This window comes from Diabrotica virgifera, chromosome 1 (genome assembly GCF_917563875.1).
Source record: "Diabrotica virgifera virgifera chromosome 1, PGI_DIABVI_V3a".
In the NCBI taxonomy this organism is placed as follows: Eukaryota; Metazoa; Arthropoda; class Insecta; order Coleoptera; family Chrysomelidae; genus Diabrotica; species Diabrotica virgifera.
Genome location: NC_065443.1, coordinates 121,642,561 through 121,660,275, shown reverse-complemented (window position 1 = coordinate 121,660,275; position 17,715 = coordinate 121,642,561). Strand labels below are relative to the sequence as shown.

At 31.8% G+C, this 17,715-nt stretch overlaps 1 protein-coding gene across 2 annotated transcripts in view; it reads left to right on the top strand.

The window, feature by feature from the left end:
* Positions 1-9,970, top strand: part of LOC114324337 (sodium-coupled monocarboxylate transporter 1-like) — an 81,256-nt gene extending 71,286 nt beyond the window's left edge. Inside the window, exons 13-14 of one of the 2 annotated variants that reach the window (XM_050643892.1) lie at positions 3,230-3,455; positions 9,850-9,970. In XM_050643892.1, coding sequence (XP_050499849.1) covers positions 3,230-3,455; positions 9,850-9,894 — 271 coding nt within the window. In that variant the 3' untranslated portion in view covers positions 9,895-9,970. The remainder of the gene's footprint in view (positions 1-3,229; positions 3,456-9,849) is intronic. The other variant, XM_050643897.1, reaches the window with a different exon arrangement.
* The last annotated feature ends 7,745 nt before the right edge of the window (positions 9,971-17,715 follow it).

Here is a 17,715-nt window from a genome sequence, read left to right as displayed (position 1 = left end):
TTGAATGCTTCAATTTTGGCCCGTTAGGGATTTATGGACTAGCTAATAGATTTAATGCATGGATATATGCCCCAGTTTATTAAGGGAACCATTAATTATATTTTAAAACAAAGTTTTATATAAAAAGAGGTAGATACCGCTAAAACGTTTTATCAAAACTTACTATAATACTAAGCCTATTAGCGGTATGTGGTTTACAGTTGTGATTGATATGAAATAAAAAGCTTTTCTGTGTATTAAAGTTTATTAAATTGAAAGAATTAAAGTACTATTAAATGTTATTATTTTGTTGAGCCACGATATGACAACAACAAATTGACAATATTTAGTTGTCGTTATATCTGTTTTCTTTCAAGAGTCAATAAATACATATTGGTTCATTAATAATAATGTTCCATTTGTGATTCAATATAGACAATTAAATAGACAACCGAACAACATACCTTGTGTTTGGTACATACCGAAAAACCTATTTAGTATTACAATGGTATTACCTCATAATTAACATTTTTTATAAAATCTTTTATAGTGCGTCTACTAATTTAGGCGAAACTGTACTTATACTAGGAAAAAACAAAATCCCTTCAGATTGTTATCTGCTGATGTTAAGCGTTTTAAAGAATTCTTGAACTGTGAATGTGATTGTAAACCATACTTTTCACTTTCTATTTTCAGCCATTATATTCTTAGCGACAAAGGTTCGCTATTTATTAACGACATGTTATTATAGAGCTTTAACATTTTTATGATAGCCGACACCTACCCTAATATTATTATGCATTGTTATATTATTGGGTATTTCACAATATCATATTGGGTATTAAAATACCATTACTTAATGTAATTAGGGCAAATTTTAACATTTTATTAGTTGTATTGTACAAACTAGTTATATGTTATGATTAAAATATGATCACATTGTCTTTTACCTATTTATAATAGCATTGTATAACTAGACTACTAGATATTGTCTAGTTAAACAATGATAATAGCTTGTATTTAAACAAAAAAAAAATGCAATCAATGGGACTGCTAATCTTATGTACGACCAACAAAGGGTTAATTACAGAAAACTTTAAGTATGAAACAAACCTTGCGCCTGTATAGGCTGAACATAATTTTTTTTCACCTCTTGTAATTACTTTACAATAAATTGTCCTCTTTCTATAATATTGTCTACAGTGGTTTCACAACTCTTACTCGACTCTACTTGATTTTCTAAAAAAACAAAATATTTTAAGTCTCTTTTTCTAAAAATGCTTGTGGACAGCGTGTGGACATATTATTAATTTTTTAAAACCTAATTAAAAAAAGGAATATTTTTAAATGTGAAAATCTCTTACTGCCTAATTCAAGATATAAATCATCCACTTGGAGCAGAGTCATATTGTTTAGGACAACATAATTGGTTAATCCTTGAAACACTAAAAACAAAAATGAAAATACATTTCAGTAGATATAATAATCTCGAAAAGTTCTCACCATCCTCGCTAATTATTTCTTTTACTAACAAAACTGTTTTAACTAACACAATAATTTAACCTTGTAAAGTTAGGCCGAATTTACTTCGTAATACTAAGGCGATTTGGCGGTTCTAAATGTAGGCGTAGCATTCTTTAAAGTAGATTAGCGGTAAGTGCAATATGCTAAGGTATATGGACGGCAACTGTAGCAGATACCGTCAAAACGCCATAGTATTTAACATTTACCGCCAAATGGCTTAGTATTTTAAGTGAAAAGTGTAGATACCGCTAACAAAATTGCAATTTTATTTAAAATATAATGCTTTTACAACTCCAAAGACTTTATAAATATATACTAAATACCCTATTCTACCTAAAAATACAAAAATCTCATTTTCGATAAAAAATCAGTTACCGCCTTTGGGCTTAGCACGGCAGTATATTAAAGGTCTATTATATTACAACTAAGCGAGATATGCTGCAAACAAAATTGATAACCAATGTATTTTACGAAAAAATGAGAAGTATTTTTAACCCCCATCCACCAAAATGTAAATGCATCGTTTTTCTTCCACAATACCTTTTATTATAGTGTTATTTCTATGTTCAAAAAGTTGGACGGGTTTAAAATGAATGATTTTTGAAAAAAAAAGATCAAATTATAGAGCGCATTTTTAAATTTTCTTAAAAATCTTCTTTTTCTCCATGTAACTTGAAAATGGTAAGAGATACAGTAATGAAAAATAAAAAGGAAATTTTTAAAAGACTAAGTTTTCAATCTAATGGCATATAAAACAACATAATGTTGCTCTACATCCTACCAGACTGAAAACAATGGGAACCTTCTCTGGTTACACCTCCGAGGCTTCTACAATTTGCAAGCCATAACGGATGCTGAGACTAAGGAAGATGAGGGAATTTTACAATTTATAATTCACGTCCCATCTGCTCAGCGCAGTAAAGTTCCAACGAGAATGGTTCCCTTCATACTCCAATAAGAGTAAACAGGTAAATAAAAAATTAATAACCATTTTCAATTTCGTTGTAAAACGAAAATACAGCCGCATCATATTCTAGACCAATCAGAGAGTGCAGCAAGCACCTCTTGAGGTTTTAAAAAATAATTATAGAACAGTTTTTGCTTAGTATTAGGTTCTCTAGCCCCTTCCGTGGCTATTTTAACCAAAACATTTTTCACCCCCGAGAAGGGGTGGGAACCACCCCTAAGATAAAAGCGCACATCGGCATAGGGTAGACTTTGTTTCTTGAGCTATTCCCTACTTACTTTAAAAATATCAAGTAAATCGATGTAGCAGGATAGAATTCGGAGCCAAATACCCTTCATTGACTGCACTATAAATATTATGTTAATATGCACCTCACGAAAAACTCTTACTTTTTTGTCTGATGCTGCTTCGTATATATATGGTGAGGGTATAAAAAAAGTTTCTGTTATCAAAATGATTCATTTGAGATGATTATTGGAGTATTGATTCAATTATTGGTGATTATTACTGATTATGACTGATATTACTTGTAGCTTATAGCTTATACCAATTTTTTCACCAAACCTTACTCCAGAAATATTTTGCATATTTTATAAGATGTTGTGCTTAAATAAATGCTATTTTCACCTTGTGTCATGTGTATATTTTTGGCTTTGGTTATAACTAACCACTTTTCGGTTATGTATCCAAATAAATAGCTTCAAAAATTGATCAATTAAACAATCTATTGTAACTAACTTCCAAATAACTATTTTTTAGTGAACAGTACATGATCTACAGGCTCTCCTATTTATACTACTGCATGATAGGAACTTTTGTGGCAATGTTTGTTGGCCTCATCGTGAGCGCGCTAACCACACCGAATGATCCAAGGGATGTCGATCCACAGCTTTTGGCACCGTTTGTTAGGAAATTAATAAAGCCTAGAAAATATTCGAATCAACCCTATGATGGCATTACGTACGCCTATGGATCTCCGATAAATGTAAGAAATGTTAATTTTTTTAAAAGATAATATGTGATAATGTTTAAAAATTGTATATAAAAGTATTTATTAATTTATAACGGTATCTACAGAGAATATCAGATGACAGGATCCCTAAACAGATTTTGACTTGGACACCTCAAGGGAGAAGGAAAAGAGGAAGGTCGAGAAGAAGCTGGAGAGAGGGAATTGAAAAAGATATAGAGGAAAGAGAAATCCCTCCAGGTCTATGGTTAAGCAGAGAAGAATGGTGCTTTAACCATATAGCCGAACCATATAACTCTTGACAACTACCCCTTCAGTTTTTCGAGTGGGAAGCCATGCTGCTTTTGAGTACATATTAATATTAAAATCTATTAACATCGAGATTGTGTAGCCTTACAAAAGTACAATGTAATAAATAATTATGTAATTTTGAAGACTAGGTACATATCAACTAGTGGGCTAGTTTCAATTCCAATACAGAATGTCACTGAAGATAATCTGACTAGACAGTTTAGTTCTAGCAGCCGTAGAGGTAACATCGTTTAATAGTGGCTTGTGAATTTAACCAATATAAGTTAAAAGTTAAACAGTTTTTATTGTAAACACAACTGTAAGTAGAAAAACTTAATTTTTAAAAAAGAAATACAATTTACATTTCAACGTTCTACTCAATCGAAACCAGAATATTGCCTTAGAACAGTTGAATAGTTTTTACTATAAACACACCTGTAAGGAGAAAAACCCAATTTTTAAACAAGAAATACAATCTACATTTCAGCGATCTACTTAATTGAAACTTGAGTATTGCCTTAGACAAAAACTTAAGTAATTAGTGGTACCTTTAATAGTACGGTTAATATTACTATAATGGATTTAAATTGTCAGGCATGCCATAAAATTATAACACCGACAGATGGTAGCAAACTGGAATGTTCTGGATGCAAAACAACATGGCACGGTGTTTGTGCTCAACCTCAACCCTTAAATTTTTCACCTGCAACCTTGTTGACATGGAAGTGTCAAAATTGTACCACAGAAGCAGATGCTAGCACAATGCACTTCAACGCAATTATGGCTCAGCTTGCTAATTTAAGTAACGCTATCGCAACATGTAACACTCGAATGTCTGACTTACATAATTTAGTAAATTCTCAGTCGACAAAAATTGACGCTTGCATCTCGGAAATAGCGGTTCTAAGAAGAGAAAACGAACAGCTAAAAATTAAAATCCAGAAAATAGAATCCTCTCCTCCCGAAAATATCCTTATAGAGCTGGCTGATAGAAAACAAAGGGAAAAAAATGTTTTGCTCATGGGTGTTCCAGAAAATACAGAATCCGATGAAGTTAATGCACAACAAATATTAAATCAGGTAGCTCCTAACTTACAAATAGCTTCGCATCGCCGGCTTGGCTTTCCTCGCCAAGATATGAAACCAAGGCCGCTGAAAGTTACTATGATGTCCAGTGAAGATGCCCTTTTTGTTCTTAAAAATAAATCTAAACTGAATCAAAACTCAAACTCAAACATATACATAAAACAAGATCTGACACCTTGCCAGTCAAAATATCTAGCTGAATTACGAACAGAGCTACAAAGTCGTATAGATAATGGGGAGAAAAATTTAACGATTAGATACATAAACAAAATACCTAGAATTACTACAAGAGGAACAACCAAACGTGATAGAGAGGAACAGGAATCACCTAGACGTGAAAAGGGACTCAAGACTTCAAAGCCTGCTTTATGTGGGGCAAACTCATCTGTACCTGAATAGCAATCATTCAAAATAGTATTTTGGAACTGTCAAGGATTTGCCAATCTGGATGAATTTGTTAGAGATTACGATGATTTTTCGGTTTTATGTCTTACTGAAACATGGCTACTTAATGAGTGTAATAATTTGTCAATTGTTTTGTCATCCTATAATGTTTAAGTAGTCCTGCTTCGAAAGAGAAATCCGTGGGCAGAGCAAGCGGTGGTATCTACATATTTTATAAAAATGTATACAACTGTGTAATTTTAGAAAAAACACCGTGGTGGCTATTTTGCAGACTGGTTTCTCCTTCGGAAGAGTCTATTATTATTTGCACAGTATATTTTAAACCGTCCTTAGATATTGTGTATATTCTAGAACTTTTTCAAGTATCTCTGTCGGAAATTCTAGAAAACCATTTCGATGTTCCGCTTCTAATTGGCGGTGACTTTAACAGTAGAATATCAGATATTGGAGAAGTTCCGCCAGAGATGCTGGAGGGCACAAATCTATCGGAGTATCGTCTAAGCAATGACATGGTTTTAAATACTAAGGGGCGCCATATTATTGACTTCATGAACACCAACTCTTTCTGTCTACTTAATGGGAGGACTGAGTCTGATACACCGGCACAATTTACTCACATTAGCAAAGCTGGAAATAGTGTAATTGACTTAGCATTTATCCAGAACAGTGCAATACCTATTATCCAAGATTTATGTGTAATGAACCATAACAGCCCTTCTGACCACTTTGGTATACTGGTAACTTGCGTTTCCGACTTTTTTCGAGAAAGTCGTTTCAAAAAAGCACTTCCTATACAAAAAAAAAAACTATATATCAATGGAATACTGACCTTGCCTTTTTCTATAAAATTTCTATGCAACATTCGAATAAAACGTCTCTTTCTATAAATATTGATGCACAGGAACTATACAATAATCTAATGTCAGCAATTAAAGAAACTGCTTCGCAATTACAACTTTGTAAAGAAAAATCTTTCCCGTCGTGTATCAGGCAAAGTCCTCCATGGTTTGATCATGAATGTACCTCAGCTAAAAACAACATGAAACAAAGCCTCAAAACAGCTAAATCAAATAACTTCCGCGACCCCTATAAAACAAATTTTTTGACATCAAAAAAAGCCTATAGACAAATAATTAAAAAGAAAAAACATATATATTTTCATAACCTGTATTCTCAACTTGCAAACAGCAGGGACTCCAAAACATTCTGGTCAGTGATTAGGAAATTTCGGAAAAATCACAATACTTCTTTTATCGATGTAGACGTATGGGAGCAATTTTATTCGAATATATATCCCCCAAAACTATATCATAATGCCCGTTTTTTTGATGCAAGACATCCCATTTTTGACGCTATTATAACCAGTGACGAACTATATAGAGTCCTAAATAACTGTCCCAATCGTAAAGCACCTGGAACTGACCATATTTCTTATGAATTCTTTAAAAATCTTCCAAATAATTGGATACTGTATTTAACGGGCATGTTTAATAGAATACTGGAAACAACCATTACGCCGCATAACTGGAGTGAAGTCATTTTTACTATGATATTTAAAAAGGGCAACAGAGATGATCCAGCAAACTATAGAGGTATTGCCTTACTTAATTGTGTTGAAAAAATATTTACTAATATTTTGTTAAACAGACTCAGAGATTGGGTTGAAGTAAATAATGTTCTTCCCGAATGTCAGTCGGGTTTCAGGGGATCAAGGGGTTGCATTGATAATGTATTCACCCTCACTTCTGCTGTACAACTGCAACTACGACTGAAAAAACGCAAAGTGTACGCTGCCTTTGTAGATTATAAGCGGGCTTTTGACTCCATTATCCATCATTTGCTGTGGCAAAAGCTATTTGGCCTTGGGGTGAGTTCTAAAATAATAGCCATTTTGAAAAACATTTATGATAATGCTAGGATGTACATCAAAACTCCAAACGGCTACACAAGACCATTTGATATTTCAACAGGAGTCTTACAGGGTGAACCTTTGAGTCCACTATTATTTAGTTTATTTATTGCGGATATAGAACAGTTTTTTATTAGTCAAGGATCACAAGGTATCTCCATTGATAGCCAAAATCAAATAATAATGCTATTGTATGCTGATGATTTGGTCATTCTTTGTGACTCGGAAGTTGAACTCGGTAAAAATTTAAGTTATCTAGAAAAATACAGTGACAAAAACCAGCTAACTGTAAATGTTGGCAAAACCAAAATTCTTCCATTTGCCCGAAGCGGTCAAATTGGCAATAAAGGCGTTAAGTTCCTATATAAGAATGAAAAAATAGAAGTTGTTAACAAATTTGTATATCTTGGAGTCACCCTAACCACAACATCACTTTTTAAAGCAATGGCCGATACAACAGTGGAAAGAGCAAAACACGCAATTGGTAACGTGATAGGTTTAATGGCTAAAACCAAAATGAATTCTTGGACATCTCGTGTGCAACTTTTCGATTCGCTAGTTCAAAGCCTTGTTATGAACTGTGTGCCCGTTTGGGGAATGAGATATGCTGACCAGTTAGAAAGAATACAAATAACTTTCTTTAAAAAACTTTTACATCTCAGTATCAATACACCTGATTATGCTGTTAGGTTGGAGACAGGAAGAGTAAAAATTTCTTTTACTATTTTCAAGCTAACTTTAAATTGGCTTATCAAGCTATCGCAAATGCATGATTTAAGACTTCCTCTTATTTGTTTTCTGCGTCAGCTTCAAATTTCTTCAGCAAATAATTCAATAAATACGAACAGATACAACTGGGTTTCACAGTTTAAGCAATATTTTCAAATATTAGATTATGAATTTTCTTGGGATGAAAACATCTCTGATTGGCTATTAAAAAACAAGAAAAGCATGTTAAAAAAGTATATGGATATGCTTCATCAAGAAGACATTCAAGCAGTCTCCATGTCAACATTCTCAACTATTTACAAACATTTATCCGTAGATACCTCAGTACAGAAATATCTGGAATTTCAAATTCCCATAAAATACATTCGTGCCATGGCGCAACTTCGAACATCTAATCGCCATGTATTAAAATTTACCTATAATGGTATAACATATCATATACGACCATCTGAAATCTGTACTATTTGTAACACAAACAAGTTGGAAACTCTTGAACATTTACTGTTTGAATGTCCCATTTACAGTTCAATGAAACCGGTTAATATGGCCCCCCTTAATAATTGCACCGACCTTATTGGTTGTCTTAATAATGTAACTATAATATCTCTGAAAGCAATTTCAATATATATTTGGAATATCATAAAACTTAGATCTTTTGTTTTAAATGAATAAGCTTCAGTTTCTCCTTCATTGGTGTTTATTTAAGAAAACAAGTCTCCATTTCAGTTAGTAATAGCGATTAACTTTTGTTTAAATTTGTTAATAGTTACTTATGTTCTAGACTAGTTGTTAGTTATATTCTGTACTTCAGTTTCTCCTTCATTGGTGTTTATTAAAAAAACCAAGTTCTCCATTTCAGTTAGTGATAGCGCTTAACTTTTGTTTAAATTTGTTAATAGTTATTTATGTTCTAGACTAGTTGTTAGTTATATTCTGTACTTACTAAACTCATTGTTATAAAACTGTAGTTTTTAAAAACAATAAATGTCTATCTATCTATCTATCTATCTATCTATCTGACTAGACCGAAAACGTTCTAATGTTTTTATATAATCCTTTTTCAAGACTTTGTGACGATAATATAAGTTTATCGTCTAGAGTACGCCAATGAATTAAGTAAAACGTGTTTTTGTACCGTCTTGGACGATATAAAAGTCGGATCGAAAAGCCTAGTTGATTATTATTCTTGGAGCGTTGATCGAAGAATAATAAACAACAGCGAGGTATAAGAGGTGAGTTTATGTAGGTAGTAGTTCCCGACCATTTTCCGCTGTCGTTTTGGCGAGCTGAGCGAATCCGACAGTTTTCCTCTTACCTATCCTTTTACCTATCCTTATACGAGCGGTGATCGTATATCCCTAATAATATGTCTTTTCATCTGGCGAGCTGAGCGAGATTCCCTTTCTTCCCTTTCCTTATACTTTCATGTCGTGTTAATAAAAGCAATTCCTATTTAACGCGATCGTCAAAATCATTCATTCATATATAAAATATCGTCACATCGCGCATCGGCCCGAACAGAAAGCTCGATGCGTAGATTATAAATATATTTTATTAACGAAATTAACGAATAATTAAGGCTAATTATCTTATCTTTTGTATGTTTTGAATCCAAAAAAAATGTCTTAAAAAAACGAACAACGAACTCATTACAACTTTGTAAAAGTTTTTTTAATAAAAATTATATACTATTATACAAACCGTAGTTTTTTACTTCTATGTAAGTTTTTTAACTACGGTATACAGCCAATCACTGGGACTTTCCCTGCAATTTGTAATAATATATGGTTTTTTTTTTAAGTTAGGCTTTGGTATAAGTGCATTCAGAGGTATTTGGGATCTTCTGATTGAGGAAGATGACAATATTGAAAATAGAAATATGCAGGAGATAGGTTTCTCTACTAAGCATAAAAAATGTTACGTGAAGTGATTTAGTTTCGAAGATTAGATTTGATGATTAAATTTATAATTTTATTTTACTTGTTTAAGGGAATGGACAATGAGAAGAAAGAAATTATGGAAGACAAAGTATGATGACATTATTTAAGTGAATTGTACATCTTTGTTGTTAATTATGTATCTTTTTGTAAATAAAGTTTTTTTAATATTTTCTCTTAAATATTTTTCAATGATTAATGGAGAAAGTTATATATTTTGCAGATAAAGAGATATTAGGAAGGAAACTAGCGAAATAATTTAGTGTTGTGTAGTGTAGTGTAGTGACCTGCAGACGCTTTTAAACACAATTTGTGATACTGCAGAACAGTTTGGTTTAATAATAAACAAAAATAAAACAAAAAACATGGTGATCAGCAAGAGAAGTAAAGTCATAACAAGGATCCAGATAAAAATTAAGATACCGAACAAGTGAACAAAATGAAATACTTAGGAGTCTGGATTACGGAAGATTAAACCCGAAATCAGAAATTCGTTTAAAAATAGAGCAATCAAGAGCAGCCTTTTTGAAGATGAAGAAATTTCTGAGTAATCAAAAACTCAATCTGCAAATCCGATATCGGATGGTAAAATGTTATATCCACTCTATTCTTCTTTATGGTGTCGAAGCTTTGACTGTTAATGTTGACTTAATAAGAAAGTTAGAAGCTTTTGAGATGTGGCTTCTCGGGAGAATTTTGAAAATACCGTGGACCAATCATATTACGAACGAAATGGTGTTGCATAGAATGGGAAGAGGCATATAACTTTTGACAAACATTAAAAAAAACAGCATATTTGGAGCAAATACTTAGAAATGACCACTTGACCAGTATGAGTTACTACATGGGATTATGAAGGGTAAGATTAAACGAAAAAGGGGTTCTGGTGTAACATGAAAATTGGAATAGAATTTTGACAAAATGTTGATATGTCACATAAGGGGATGTTACACAATGAACAACATGGCCACGGTCGCTCAAGTGTCAGAGATCTAAGGGATGTGGATTCTTAAGGGATGTTATAGTATACTCTTATTAGCTTAGAAATAAAATAAATAGACAAATCAAAATAAGAATGTCAAAAAAAATTAAATACAATATTGGGCGCCACTGGTTACCTAAAGGGAACCAAAAATTATACAAAAAATAGAAATAAAGGAAAGATAGATAAATCAAAATAAAACAAAGAAACATAGTCAAAAAATAAAAAATATATAAAATACTTTAAATTTACAGCAAATATGGTGTAACTTACCTTGTCTACTCTATACTATACTCAGCAAATTCTTTACTGTTCTTACGATTCAAGAGAGAAGGAAAAGAGAAATAATAAGATGGTAATTAGCAAATAAAACATTATTTATTTAAAACAAAAAAAATGAAATTACGAATCTGTGATCACACGGTGTTACAAATTGAGATCGAGATTAGCAAACAAATAAAATGAAAGATAAGTTCTACATAAAAAAAAATTTACCTTGTGTTACAATCATTGTCCTGGTTGTTCTTGGTAGTTAAGTCCTTCACTTTAAAGTCACTTTATAAATGATTGATACAGCAACAGTACATATTTGATGAAACCATAGTTCATAAAAAAAATTTATATAGAAAAATTCAGCATTATCTAAATCAATTAGCACTTAGGCACTCGAACAAAAACATTTAAAAAAATCTTGTTATCTAGTTCATTAAACTGGAACAAAAATACTAAAATGAAAGCAACTCCGTGCTTTAACAAGGGGGTTGAAAACACAAAAAGAAAACTTCTTAACTTCTACTTGCTTGTAAAGAACGATATACCAACAGTGGTACAAAATTTCGCGTTCGCTTAAAAACGGCGAAAACGCGGTGGTCCACGACTTGCTTAGACCATGATGGGACCAACACTAACTAAACACAATCATTTCTGCAATACAATTGCAAAAAACTTAACTGGAACTTCACTACTAACTTTGCCGGTAACCGCATATTGGCGGCCCGAGGCACCGGCAACTTTTCTGTCTGCCAGGCAAAACTTAACTTGATGGCTGCCCTAATGAAACTAACTTGACCGATCTCCTCAAACTTGGGTTCCCTCTTTAAACAAAAGAAGTTACCTCCCATTCTACCAACATCAGATCCAAAACACTCAATCAATCAAATCTCAACCAATAAGAAGTTGCTAATTACGCACCAGGGTAATCCCTTTGGCGTATACCAAAACAGCTCATCCAATCAATGAAAAGAATACACAAAGAGACCTCCATATTTCACTCCACCTATTTTTCTCACCAAAAAAATGCTTACTTGGACGTAGTCACAGCGAAAGGCCCGTTCTCATGTAAAATGCTTAAGTCAGCAATAAGAACACTTGTTAGATTATATAAACACACTCAAAGGCTCTTATCGATATTCCAACTCTAAAATAAATAAAACCCCCGACTTTCTGTCGGTAAAAACAATTTACTGAAAGATCTATGACTTTAAATGCCTTTGGCGGTGAGCCTCTCGGCAAACACCGCTGATACACTTAAAAACAATTATGTCACTTTCTGCGTAGAAACAGATTATACATTCGACTATTCGTGAGAGAACAAATCACGTAATACGAAAGATTTGTGAGAACTTACGATTCTTCGATAAACAAATATGAATTTAACGAATCTATTAGACAAAACGCTTATACCGGAGTCGTAATATAGTTATTGTCTTAACACAAAAAAATTAAGGGGTGGTCATTTACCTTCGCACCGTTATACTGGTAGACGACAAATATCCTGGCTGAAAAGCATTCGCGACTGGACCGGGTTAAATACACAGACCCTTTTTAGAAAAGCAGAAAATAGAGACGAATTTGCAATGGTTATAACCAACCTTTAGTAGTGAAGTCGCCACTAGAAGAAGAAGAAGGGAATAAAAGAAGATGTCTTCTTTGATTTTGTTTTCCTATTCCTTACAGGAGTTCAGATTACCATCTTAGCCTATGCTCCCTCATTTTGGCGTCAATTTGCGCCACATCTAGACTTCCCCTAATATACTAATTCTTGATTGTATCAATTTTGTTATTCCACGCATCTATCTTATTCTCATTTAATCAAATCAAATAATGCAAGGTTCTTAAACTGTTTTATTGTGGTATGTTTAATTTAGTATTATGTTTATATCGGAATGAGCCACAACAATAATTGTTAGTGCAATGAAAATGATATTTCTTAAGACTAAGTTTTCAATCTAATAGCACAAAAAATAATACCAAAAATATTACTTTACATCCCACCAGATTGAAAACAATGGTAACCCTCTCTGGTTGCACCTCCGAGGCTTCTAAAATTTGCAAGCCATAACGGATGCTGAGACTAAAGTTGAAAATGGTTATTTATTTTTGATATTTTTTAATTAATTACTGTTTGACGTTTGGATATCTACTCTTGAATTAAATAGGAAAAATAAAAAAAATAGGTTTGAAAATTCTGCGAAAATTTCATAACTTGACCTTTTTAGGTTATGTGTACTGTCCATAGGGCATTTCCAGACTTAGACGTTTATGACACCGCTGGGAGGCAATTAATAAAAGTTTTTTCACAAAGACAGTCAGGGACTAGTCGACGACAAGTGGAGCATTCCATGACTAAAATTCCGCGACAGGGTTCGCGAACGAACATATTTTATTTGTTTATATTTTTTGATATTGTGTTTCTTAAATTTTTTACCCCTTTAATAGTTTTTAGTTGTAGAAGTACTTGAACGACTTTATTTAGTTTTAAGCATTGAATAAATAAATATGAGTGATATTTTCGAAAATTGTTGGCAGACATTACAGATGTTGGTATATAGTAGGTACAATAGTTAGCTATTTAGCATTTTTATAGGAAATTTTATAGCTTTATTATTATATTTAACCATTGTTTTTGTCTCTCAGATCATAACTTATTTAGTTCAGTTGGTTTTATGCTTAAAATGTAGCACTGATGGTAACCGATAAAATTGAACTTTATCACGATTACTTCGCATTTCACACTTCAAAACACAATAGAAATGAAGCATATTATCGATTCTTTCAGTAAAAATGTTAAATTAATTTTTGTATAAAACAAAATTACAAAAAAAGCAACTAAAATGATCTAAAGCAAATTAGGAACTGATAGAGTAACATTTGTTTGCCTCCCCGCTGTCAGATTGATTTAAAATTGACAGCTTGTTGGAAATGAAACATATACAAATTAAATTTTAGGCTCGATCTTTTGTACAATCTATACGCTCTGAGCTCGTACGTAGAAGGGATATTTACAAATTCGCGAGCGCCAGTAGTGACAAGTCTGTAAACGATTACTGGAAATTTGACATAAATGTCAAAGTGATTAATTTAAAATTAAAATTAAAAACATTAATTATAAAAAGTATTAGTTTGTCAAAGCTGTGTTATATATTTTTACCTTAAATATACAATACGTTTTAAATACTGAATTTAAGTTTTTTTAATGTTCCGTAATATCTAATTATAAATTAATATATTAATCTTACCGCCATCTACACGATAATTGTGAAAGTATCCGAAGTAAGAAATTCATATTTTATCAATAGAACGTCAAAATGATTAGCAAAATCTTAAAAAAATCGATTATAATTTAATTATTTTTTTTGCGTTGTAAATATTAAGCGATAACAATTAAAATAATAAATTTAAAAATTACCAGTGAAAGTTGATTAGTAATCCGCCAGGAGCGACACCAGCGAAGCTCACAGCGTATACGCTCTGAGCTTCGCTGGTGTCGCTCCTAGCGGTTACTAATTCAACTTTCACCGGTAATTTTTAAATTTATTATTTAATTGTTATCGCTTAATATTTACAACGCTAAAAAGTAATTAAATTGTAATAGATTTTTTAAGATTTTGCTAATCATTTTGACGTTCTATTGATGAAATATTAATTTCTTACTTCGGATACTTTCACAATTATCATGTAGATGGCGCCAAGATTAATTTATAATTACATATTACAGAACATTAAAAAACGCAAATTCAGTATTTAAAACGTAAGTATATTTAAGGTAAAAATATAAACCACAGCTTTAATCAACTAATATTTTTTATAATTAATGTTTTTAATTTTAATTTAAAATTAATCACTTTGACATTTATGTCAAATTTCCGGTAAACGTTTACAGACTTGTCACTACTGGCGCTCACGAATTTACAAATATCCTCTCTACGTATGTACGAGCTCACAGCGTATACGCTCTGAGCTTCGCTGGTGTCGCTCCTAGCGGTTACTAATTCAACTTTTACTGGTAATTTTTAAATTTATTATTTAATTGTTATCGCTTAATATTTACAACGCAAAAAAGTAATTAAATTGTAATCGATTTTTTTAAGATTTTTCTAATCATTTTGACGTTCTATTGATAAAATATCAATTTCTTTCTTCGGATACTTTGACAATAATCGTGTAGATGGCGCTAAGATTATAATAGATTATTTATAATTAGATATTACGGAACATTAAAAAAACTTAAATTCAGTATTTAAAACGTAAGTATATTTAAGGTAAAAATATATACCACAGCTTTGACCAACTAATATTGTTTATAATTAATGTTTTTAATTTTAATTTTAAATTAATCACTTTGACATTTATGTCAAATTTCCGGTAAACGTTTACAGACTTGTCACTACTGGCGCTCACGAATTTATAAATATCCCCTCTACGTATGTACGAGCTTACAGCGTATAGTTAAAAACATTGTTTAAAATGATGATACTGCTACCAAGGGTATCAAATTGTTGAAAAAATTAAATTTAAAATTAAATTAAAATCCATCATCAAATTTTTAAATTTAACGATAATCTATTTAATATCATAATTATAACGGTAATTTGTTTAACCAAATTAAAAATTAAAAATCAAAAATCAAATAGATAATAAATAATCAGAACTTTTATATTCGATACTGTCTATTTTAGCAAATCTGGTATTTCCATATAGACGGGGATGTACCGACGCTCCCGTTAACGAAATTATTTCGATTCGATTTTTTTGCACAAACTTACTTAAAAAGAGGTCCTATAACAAATCCACAGGGTGCCAGGCGGTGCCGTGGTATAAAAATTGTTTAAACTATTTATTTTAAACAAATTCACAACAATAATTTTTTCATTTCGAACAAATTTTTTTAGATAATTTGGGTCATTCTGAGCAAAAAAGGTCTCTCGTCATTTTTATCTAAATTGATTATTGTCGAGTTTTACGCGATATAAAATTTGAAAAATGCGAAAATGGCCATTTTCAAGGCTTAATAGCTGGATTAAAAATTATAATTGTTAATACTTAAAAATAACAGCTTTGTAATAAAATAATGACAAACATTTCTTCAGGATTTTGAAGGAGGGGTTTTAAACTTTGATTTGGTCACTTTCTGACTTTCATAACAATACTTTTTAATCGAGTTATTAAGCCTTGAGAATGGCAATTTTTGCATTTTTCAAATTTTAAATCCCGTATAACTCGACAATAATCAATTTTAGAGAAAAATCAAAAGAGACCTTTTTTGCTCAGAATGGCTTAGAATCTAAAAATAATGTACGAAGTGAAAAATTGATTTATTTAATTTGTTTAAAAAAATTGTTTAACCCGGCATTGGTCGCTAGGTAGATTGTTACGCGAGTGGTCGCGCGTGAGATTTTCTCTCACATATCCAAATTTTGCCTTTTTTTACAAAATAAAATTTTTAAAACAGCTTTTCAACTTTTTTTATTAACTAATAATAAGAAAAAAATAATATAACATAATATAGATAATAATATAATAAAATAAAAAGAAATAATCGGAATTAAACAAATATTAATCAATCTCCGTATCTTAATAATTTACGGCATAGCACACAAATATAACAAGAATGCTCTGGAAAAATTGATTGATGACAATAATTACAATTTTTTTTTACACTATTTCAAGTTTTAAGTGCCAAAACAAAATTAATTTTTATGTACAGTTCGTAACGCGGGTGGTCGCTTGATGAGAGAATGTCTCACTTGAAGCGCGCTGACTCAACAATTGGGTGATATTAGGTCAACTGAGTCACTATCTAAGCGGACGAGTCTATTAGATTGTGGAGGGAGGATAGTTAGGAGACTAGAAGGAACTACAGAGCGTACAATTTCCCAGAAAAAAAATTCTGTGCAATTTCCTGAAACCGTGAGAGAAAATCTCATATAGCGACTACTGGCGGGTTAAACAATTTTCCAACCGTGGCACCTCCCGGCACCCTGTGGATATGTTATAAGGACTTCTTTTTGAGTAAGTTTGTGCAAAAAAAAAACGAATCGGAATAATTTACCTAACGGGGGCGACGATACAGCTTGGAGTATAGCGCTAATTGTTAATCATTAAAAATAACAGCTTTGTAATAAAATAATGACAAAAATTTCTTCATTATCTTGAAGGATGAATTTTAAACTTTAATTTAATCACTTTCTGACTTTGATATTGTATATTTTAATCGAGTTATTGAGCCTTGAAAATGGTCATTTTGGCAGTTTTCAAATTTTAAACCACGTATAACTCGACAACAATCAATTTGGGAAAAAAATGACAAGAAACCTTTTTTGCTCAGAATGATCCAACTTATCAAAAAAAAAAATTGCTCGAAATGAAAAATTTTTTTTTGTGAATTTGTTTAAAAAAATTGTTTAAACAATTTTTCGACCACGGCACCGCCTGGCGCCCTGTGGATTTGTTACAAGGACCTCTTTTTGAGTAAGTTAGTGCAAAAAAATCAAATCGGAATAATTTCGCTAACGGGGGCGACGGTACAGGCCCTCTAATACTGCATTTTTCTGCAACAATATTATTTATGATTTATCTTATCTCGCATTATCAATTAATTAACATATGTATATTAAAAATAAGTTTGCAGTAAATCAACTAATATTTAGCAACTTT